Source organism: Corvus brachyrhynchos, unplaced genomic scaffold (assembly GCF_000691975.1).
Source record: "Corvus brachyrhynchos isolate BGI_N302 unplaced genomic scaffold, ASM69197v1 scaffold61, whole genome shotgun sequence".
Classification (NCBI taxonomy): Eukaryota; Metazoa; Chordata; class Aves; order Passeriformes; family Corvidae; genus Corvus; species Corvus brachyrhynchos.
In genome coordinates this window covers 4889835-4899327 of record NW_008236478.1, presented here as the reverse complement: position 1 = coordinate 4899327, position 9493 = coordinate 4889835, and the positions used below count along the sequence as shown (strand labels likewise).

The window sequence follows — 9493 nt, the reverse complement described above, 5'->3', positions numbered from 1 at the left end:
GGCCGGCGTCCCCCTGCCCGCGTCCCTTTGCCCAGCCCGGAACGCGCCTGACCGCCGGCCCCCTCCGCGGCACGGCAAGGTGCAGGGTTTTCGGCTAGAACGTCAAGTGATGGGAAGCAGACCGAGGAACGCATCCTCAACTCCCTCATCCCCCCTGCTGGAACCTTGCTGAAAGAAAAATAAATGGATTTTGAATCCCATTGTGCCTACTCAGTACCTGAAACACCCGGGAAAACAAGCAGGGAGCAAGAGGCGGGCGCTGGTCCGTGGGCGCAGCAGGCCACTGCCTGCTCTGCTGGCCCCCAGACAAACAGCGATGGCATTGGCAAAGGGTGAGCCAAGTGTCGCCGGGCTGGAGAGAAGCTATGCCACCGAAAATCCATGAACCAATTTGTTTTTAAACTGCTGCATGGCAAGAAATGAGATGCTGAGCTTGGCAGAAAAGGACCCTGGAAAATGTGATTATGCCTCTCTTTTGATGGGGCTGTTATAAATATTCATAATATTGCAATTTTGGAAAAAGCGGTTGTTTTGGCATGTGGTTTGGAATAGAAAACTAACTTCCAGGCGGTTCTCTGCATGGACAAAACTGGAGTCAGGTTACTGCTCTGCTGCAGAATGTGCTTTTGTTACTGAAGAAAACGCTACACTGCGAAGTTTTCAGGACGTTCACAATGTGGTTGGAGTATTAATTAAAGAGAAATGCCTAGGTAATTGATGGTGGATTTCAGTGAATGAGCCAAAGGAAATGAAACACGGGGTTTCCCCATCAGTGGCAAAATATTGCCATGGCAATGGGTAGCTTTGCCAGGAATAAACAAACAAACAACAACAGGCTTCTTTCAGAAAAAAAAGTTTAGAGAATTTTCTGTTCTCACTTCACCATGTCTGTGCCATTGGACATCTTGGAGGGGAGAAGATGGTGTAGCCTACTTATGCAAGTCCCACAGATCCAGCTCCCTTCTTAGTAGGTACAACTAGATCATTTCCAGAGTAAGAAGTTACCCTTATACTGGGGGATGGAAAGGCATTAACATTTGCTTAATAATTATTTCAGTGCCTTGGCTACTGTAATTCTGTTTTCTTACAGAATGTGGAAGGGCTCAGAAATAACCCAGGTTTCTGTCACTCTTAGCTGGTGGTACTTCAGGAGAGACTGCTGACAGGGAAGGTTTTCTTAAGAGCAAAAACATTGGCCCACACTTAAATTAACAAAAAGCTTTACAAAAACACAACAGAGAAAGCATGGGAGCTGAGAAAGCACAAGCTGCTCTTTCTTCCACGGGCTCGGATGCCTGCCTGTGCACAGACACTGCTGTCCTCTCCCAGCAGGGCCTTTGAAGGTGGCCATCTGCCTCTGAAAGCTTTCTGGACGTTTCTGGCTGCCCCCAGAATCCTACAGTCCCTCAGAGGGTGCAGTCCCAACACCTGGTGTGAGCTCTGAGTGTCTCCCCTCATCGCAGGGAGATGGGCTACAGCCACCTGCCAGTGAAAGGGTTCCGCAGTGGCGGTTTGTATCCATAGACAATTTCCTGCAGTTTTGCAGTCTCTGCCCATAGCCTGTGAAATCCCTGGTGGGCAGTCATATCTGGATATGCACTAAGGCCTTGCTGGGATTGTTCCTGAGGAAGACAGACATGGCCTGATGTTGATCTTGTGATTTCATGGCTTGTAGAGCAGAAGCAATGGGCCAGAGCCAGGTGGCCATCAGGTGAAATCAAAGGAAGGGTAACCAGAAGTCAAAAGAGATCTTATCAGGAGATCAGGTTGTCACCTGGTGAGGAGAAAACATCCATGTGATGGAGCCAATAGTAAACCTGACTGTATTAAATGTCTGTACCACTGGGTTGACCCCAGTAGTGTTTGTGAGCTGTCTAATGTAAACAGTCCAATGGAGAAGTGTTAAGACCTGTTAAAAGTTTGCAAAACTCTTCTAATAGCAATACTATATTGAACAAAAAAATCATCCCATATGGCTTCCCAGCCATTTGGCATTTGTTAGTTTTGTCTTACCATTCTTAATATAGTAATGCTTAGGTGCTGCTTAAGTTCCCTATACAATATTTAATGTAGTTCACTGTAAAGTCTTCAGGCTGAGGACTGTATCTTACAGAGCACTCAAACCACACCTAGCACTCATTTTGATTGCAGCCTCCAGGCAGGATTGTAAAGGTTCATTATTACCACCAAGATCTGTCCCTATCCTGTCACTTTTCAAAGAAGGTCCATTCTTAACTGTATGTTTAACACAGCTGGTATTTAAATGACAATTTGCTTTTTTTCCATCTAAAATGATCAAACCAGTTCCAAGCAAATACATTTTTTAACTTGAACTTTAAATTAATGTTGTCCTTATAGAACTATGCCTTATCCCCCTATGCCTTTATTTAACCAGCTCAGAAAACATGCAACAAATGAGAAGTGTTCTTTTTCTGAAAAAAAAAAAAAAAAAACAAAAAAAAAAAAGCAAAAAAAAAAAAAAGCTGTCTTTGGGGTCTATTTTGCATGAGAAAATATTTTGTTTAGGAATGACAGTCAAAGGCATTCTCTCATACATTGTAATATTTTCCATGTGTGGCAGCTTGTTTTTCAGTGGTACAAATATGTGCAATAAAGGCCGAGGATAAAAATTAATCTAACAGTTTTTGCAGCAATGCTTTTGATGGTTTCATTCTATTTCATTTTGCTGTGGATACTGCCATTAGTTCTGCTGCTTGCAATATGCGAAGCATAATTCTGAAAGGTTCATGAGGTTGTAGGGATCCAGTAAGAGATGACTGATTTCTCCCCCCACACACATACACTCCACCCCACACCCACTCACCCACCCACCAGCAAAACATAATGCTGTACTATTTTTGGAAACAGGGAAAGGGCCTCCCTGTGAAAACAGAAAGCAGTGTATTTCTCAGTTACATCACTTTGCAATCTAATGCTGTGTTGTGCTCAGTGTTTTTGTGGTGATGCAAGTCTTTTTTTTTTTCTTTTTTTTTTTTTTCCCTTCAGCCGGTTGGATTTTCCCCATCTTACAGCACCTCGCAGGTCTCTTCTCTGAGCAGTACATTGCCTGAGTGAGTGGAAACATACAGATCAGCTGCAGGTTTCTATCTACAAAAACAGAGTGAAAGAGAAAGAAAAGGGTTGGGAAAGCAGAGACAAATATTGACCTGGACTTATAGAAAGACATCCAATGGCTGAATAAAGAACCCTGTTCATGTTTTGGGATATTCTTTCAACTGGCTGGAACGAGAGCGGATCAAAAGAATGGGAAATGCCAGCAGACCCTTTAGAAGAATTGCTTATTTCTTATGCCTTTTATCTGTGCTTTTGCTGACTGAAGGGAAGAAACCAGTGAAGCCAAAATGTCCTGCCTGGTGTACTTGTACCAAAGATAATGCTTTATGTGAAAATGCCAGATCTATTCCTCGCAGCGTTCCGCCTGATGTTATCTCACTGTAAGGGCTGTAAGCATTTGGTTATTTAATTTATGATTTAAAATGAACTAGGATGTGTGGTGTTTTCAGTGCATACAGAAGGATGCTTGCTGCAGGGAGTACCTCCAGCATTCAGAATCATCAGCTAGTGTGTTAGAATTGTGCTGCATTATTGAATCCTGATTTTTATCTCTCTTTCATCTGTCTGTCTGTCTGTGTGTCTGTGTATGTGCACACATCTCATTTTATACCTTCTTGTATAGTACATGAAACCTGTCACATTATATTCGGGGGGGGAGGTATTTTTTTTTACTTATATAAATAAATTTCTCTGTGATGACCAGATCAGTATTATAACCATAGATATATGAGGCTACATTAATGTATGGTTGTTTTTTTCTTCTTTACAGATCCTTTGTGAGATCTGCTTTTACTAAAATCCCAGAAGGGAGTTTTTTGCTCACACCATCTCTGCAGCTTCTGTGAGAAATATTTATATGATACAGTTTTTGTTATGAAATGTATATGTATTCATAAATATTTCAGAAAAAGTCTTAGTATTAATTTTATAAGAAACAGCAGCAGAAGATTTATTAGATCATAAAATACAAGACTTTTTAGCAATTTGAAAGATAGTGCAGTGCATGTTTAATTTTTACTTTGTATTTTGCAAGGCTATCTGTTGTCAGTGCTACTTTGAATGCTTACATGCTGAAGCTTGTGGTGACAGAATGTATGTTATCTTCATTGTACTTTAATTAACATTACAGTAAGGACTTGAGTGTTGCAACAACTATTCTTGTTTATTTTCTGCATTCCTGGGACCTGATCCCAGTATAAAGCTGCCCATTTGCAACTCCCATGGCCTGTGAGCTCAGAACCCTTCAGATCAGGCCCGTCACTGCAGTGGGACAGGTCCTGAAGTCCTTTTCCATGTAAAATTGCCATTGACTTCTGTGGAAGTTTAGTCACTTCAGTGGGAGTTTTGCCTTCATAGCACCTGGAATTGACCCTGTTTTTTATTTTATGTTATTAAAAGTAATGATGATTTTTTTCCAATTAAAGAAACTGAAGTTGTTATTTCAAAATCAAATACTGTTAAGAGGTATACATGGAAAGAGAGTATTTTGGGATGTTTAACTGTTAGCTGCATTTCAGCACAGGATTTTTACAGGCTCACAGGATTTCCTAGAAATGTGGGCATACGATTATATAATTGTGAGCTATACAGAGGTAGAGGGGGTGTAACCTGAACTGTTTATAGTGGATGTGCTGCCAGCCTGACACACACCCAGATTTGTCTCAGAAATCCGGCAAGGCAGACTCCCCAGTGTGATCAGAACCAAAATCGGATGTCTGTCCCAAACCGACTTCCCGTGCACTCTGGATGTGGTCAGAGGTGTAATGTTGATGTACTGGAGCTCTCTGGCTGTTAAATTAAACTGGTGGCATACTGACAGCTGAAGCCCTGACCCTGGCTGTACTCTGCTACCTCAAGTGGAGCTGATAAGGAGGTGCAGACATACTGTACAATTTTGGATACAGGGTAAATAGGTAAATGCAGTTACTATGGAAACCTAAATGCTTTTCCATGGTGCTTTATTCCAGAGAAGCTTTTCCCAGGTGGTCATAGATCACAAAAGGGACATATTTCACATAATTTCTGCAATGGGCCTTTCAAAGGAGAGGAAAAAAGAAAAAGCAGCAGCATTGGTGGAGCTTGTATCTGAAGAGAGTGAGTAGGACATCATCTCTCTTGGCTACGATACACCACCTACACTTAGCAATCCCACTGCAAAGCAGGCAGAATTTGGCATGGTGGAGTAGGACAGACACAGTCATCTTATTTTGAGTTATTATAGTGCCTGGCACAGTGGGCTTGGGCAACATCTTATGGCATTTTGGTAATGATAATAATTTCCATTTCTACTGTACAAAGAAATGCATGTTCTACACTGCTGTTCATCAATGCTGCAACAAAATCTATGACCCCAGAAAAGCAGGGTTTGTTCCACTATGGGCTTTAATGAGTGATCTCTTTTCCAGATGTATTTTTAACATGGTAGTTGAGCTGCTTGCCATCCTTGGAATGTCAGGCTGCTAATCTAAGGCAAATGACTCCTGAAACACAGACCATAGGAGCAAAATTGTATCTGTGGGGACAACACTCCAGTTTGTAAATGGGAAAGAAAAATTTTCATATTTGGAAGAAGATAGTAAGGGAAATAAGACTATGGAAAACTTACGTTAATTAAACATTACAGTAAGTTTTAGCTTTGCGTGATTATAGCTGTATTACGGTAGGTTTAATTTAGCCAACAGCAAGATTTAGCAGCTTATATGTATTTCTATAATAATAGAAATACATATAGAAATAGTAATAGTCTCCAGCACTATGTTTTTGAAGTCCAAATGTAACTGGGTATCTCCAATACACCAGTCACAGATTTCCAAATATGGAATATTTCTGCCACTATTACTATTTACTACTATTTTTAATGTAGTAGCACCAATGGTCTCTGGAAAAGTCATAGTCTTGAGCTAAACACTACTCATTACTCCCAGTCCAGGAGAGCTTTTCTTCTTGTGTAGTATGGATGGTATGCTCTGTGCTCTTCATGTGACAACAAAAATACAAAGAACCTACACAGCTATGGTGAAGTGCCAGCAGGAGTGTTCCCTAAATGTAGAGAAAACCTCCCAGCTCTCATCTTCAGCACTTTTATCTCTGTATATTAGCAACGTGCTGAGAGTGCCCTTATAAACTGATGACAAGAAAGCCCATAGAAAGAAGGGAGGTAATCATGGCATCAGGATTTGCACCTGCTAGCACTGTGCTGTTCCTGCCAAGTGATACAGTCCCTAGATACAGTGCAATACCTTCAGCCTCTATCTCCAGAAGTAGCAAGTATGGTGTTTGAGTACAGAATGGAGAAAAACCACTTTGTCCATAAAATACATGTGATACAGCCGTTGGGGAGAGGTATGAGTTGGGAGGCCAGTGAGCTCACCAAGTGTGAGACCTATGCTATCAGCCTGGCAATCTCTAAAATAGCAATACTGTTTAAAGAGATACCACTCTGTTCTCTAAATTATACAGTAGAGTGCAGAAAAGGAAAAATTATCCAGTCAAATCACATCAGAAAAGTAAAATTAGCTGCAGGATTTAATAAATTGGTTTTCTGGATCAAGGACTCTACAAAAATACTTGTTTTCTCTAAAATTGAAGTACTTCTTGATTTTGACAAAAAGGAAGAATTTCCTGCTTGTATTTTTTCATACACTTCATATAGGAACGTACCTAAAGTGGAAAAAGCACAATGTGCAACAGCCAAGTGAGAAAATAAATTACCTGCAATTTATTCTGAATGTAAACTTCAAAATAAGATATTAACTCATTAAGTGGTTAAATTAGTACTTGGAAATCTTGCATTCCTGGATGTCTAAGGACGTCATTGTATGAATCTATTTATCCATCAGGTCAATTGATTAAAATATAGATGTGCATGTAGTATTCCACTGGGGTAAAGGTCATCGTACTTGATGATGTCTCACCACAATAAAAGTGTGGCGGTCCAGGGCTAGATTATAATGGACAAATGCAAACACGGCTGATAAGCATAAATAAAGCTGGAAAAATCAATGCTAGTCCATTTTTAATGCTTACAAAATTACATAAAATGAAAGTGTTGCTGGTACTTTTACTGTTAGATGCATACACTAAGAGTATCTCCAAGAGGTATAATGAAGTCTTAAAAATAATTCTGACTTAAACACTGACTGAATTAAGAGATTTTTCTCTTTTTTTCCTCAGTAACTTCTCAGTACACTCAGGTTAAATACACTCACAAGTTTAACTTAAAAGTTAAAGGATTTTCCTTCCTGTCAGTGTTGCAAATTCAACCTGATGTCTGGCTAACCAGCAATTTAAACCAAGACAATTTAAACCTCTGTAGTACTTGAACATTTCATTGTCGTCCTAATATATCTCCAGAGGCAGTTGTACAATCCCATTGTTTCACTGGCATGATAAACCCACGTTTACATCCCACAGAAGTCAAAGGAATTTTATCAGATGGCCCCAGTTGACAATGGTTGGATCCTTCCCTTTGCACCACACTATGGTGCTATATATCAGCCTTACAGTCTTACTTACAGTGCTTGCACAGAAAAAACATGAAACCAAGCAGTGGAAATTTGGCCTACCATGGCTTGCTGAACCATTTTCTAAAGCTGCTAATAACCTAATGGTCTTTTGTTTTGCATTTCTTTATGCAGGTTGTTTACATCCAACACTTTTGATGTTATTAGTGATGATGCTTTCATGGGCCTTCCTCATCTGGAATATTTGTGAGTGGACAAAAGTATATTTCCTGGCATTATTGAGTAGAGGGGTTGGGCTTCCAAGTTCCAGGCATTGCTTTGACCAGAATCACTTTACGACCCATTACAGGTTCATAGAGAACAACAGCATTAAGTCAATTTCAAGAAATACTTTCAGAGGACTGAAATCTTTAATTCACCTGTAAGTAAAGTGATTGAATATATTACTTGGTGTATTTAATACAGTAACTGAACCACTGTGTTGTTGAATTTCTCATTTTCATATATAACTGTTCATATTATGTAAGTAGTATTAATAGTAATTTAATTAGAATGTTAATCTTTGTGTTTCCATCAAAGACTTCCAAACTGTGGTATGTGTAGAAGGCAAAGAAATACGTGTTAGGCAGTAGTTCCCTGACTTTCTCTGCTTGGGGCACAGGGGATTCCCAGCTGAGCATGTAGAAGCAGGGAGGAGTATGAATTGGGAATCTTGGCACTGATGAGGTGAGTCCCAGTTTGGGACTTGGAAAGGAGGAGCTGTGGTTAGGTATGTGGGAGGCTGAGGGGTGGACACACACCTCTTCCCACACACCCTAGTCTGACATGGATCCAGGAGAATATTGCAGTCATTCTTTGGACAGGCCATCACTGTCTGTGCCTGTGTCCACTTCAGACAGTAATAGTATCCGCAAGAATTTGACTAAATCAAACTTGAAAATAACCCACCCAAAGCAGTTTTAAATAGAACACTTGCAACAAGATGTATTTATTATGGCTTACTGATCTACTTCTTCCATTCTGCACCTACCCTACTCAGCACCCTGTCCTCTCCTGCATGTGAGCAAGAGCTTCCCACAGTTAGGATCTGTCACCCGCTGACACTGGGATCTGCTTACCATTCCTTGTGTGCTGCTCAGCCCTTTGGCTATCTTGGAAACATGGCCAGCTCTTGCCCTCTGACCTGCTGCAGCCCCTTGCTACATTAGATGGGAGGGGAAATTAGTCCAAGGCACTCTGGATGCCGATGTGGCAGTAGGAGCAATGCTGCCCATGCCCACACCAGGAGGGGCATTTCTGACACTGTGCCCAGCAGGTGAGACACACATTGGCAACAAATACCTGCAACATTTTACTGCAAACAAGAGTAGCATCCTTGTCTCTGAGCTAGGGAGACAGTTTTTTATACAGGCTTTTGTCTCTTATCTTACAGCAAGTTTATCTTTTAGTAATAATTGTACTTTAATGAGGAATAAATTTTTTAAAAACAAAATACACACTACAAGAAAACAGAAGAAAATACAAAATAAGAAAAGGAAGAAAAGGAAGCATCTGTAGTGTGCCTGACATGGATTTATACCCAGTTCTGAGCATCTGCATTCCGAAGCATGTCATGGGGTGCATGTCATAGGCAAGGGAGTGGATCCTGACCTTTTGGCCTTAACATGATAATCTCCAAGAGGGTTTTGAAACAGGGTCATTTAACTTTTTCTTTCATATATTTTGACAGAGGAGAGAAAGCAAAGGTTCCATTTTAAACAGTTAATGCATAACTATAATTGTCAAATTGCAATTTACCATATCGTCACCACCTAGTAAATGTACCATAAAACACTTTATGCTTTCCCTTTTGGTCAGGACAAGATTTACAGCTGGCTGAAACCAGGCCTTCTGTGGCTACTTGCGTAGATAAAGTTACTTACGGAATGACTGTAGGTCTGAGGAAGAGGAAGGAG

At 40.6% G+C, this 9493-nt stretch overlaps 1 protein-coding gene across 3 annotated transcripts in view; it reads left to right on the top strand.

Annotated features, from left to right (window-relative positions):
- Positions 1-9493, top strand: part of LGI1 (leucine rich glioma inactivated 1) — a 31892-nt gene that overhangs the window by 13509 nt on the left and 8890 nt on the right. For 2 of the 3 annotated variants that reach the window (XM_017726047.1, XM_008643796.2), the window contains exons 2-5: positions 3007-3455; positions 3845-3916; positions 7713-7784; positions 7888-7959. In XM_017726047.1, coding sequence (XP_017581536.1) covers positions 3265-3455; positions 3845-3916; positions 7713-7784; positions 7888-7959 — 407 coding nt within the window. In that variant the 5' untranslated portion in view covers positions 3007-3264. Of the gene's footprint in view, positions 1-3006; positions 3465-3844; positions 3917-7712; positions 7785-7887; positions 7960-9493 lie in introns of those variants that run through there. The other variant, XM_017726048.1, reaches the window with a different exon arrangement.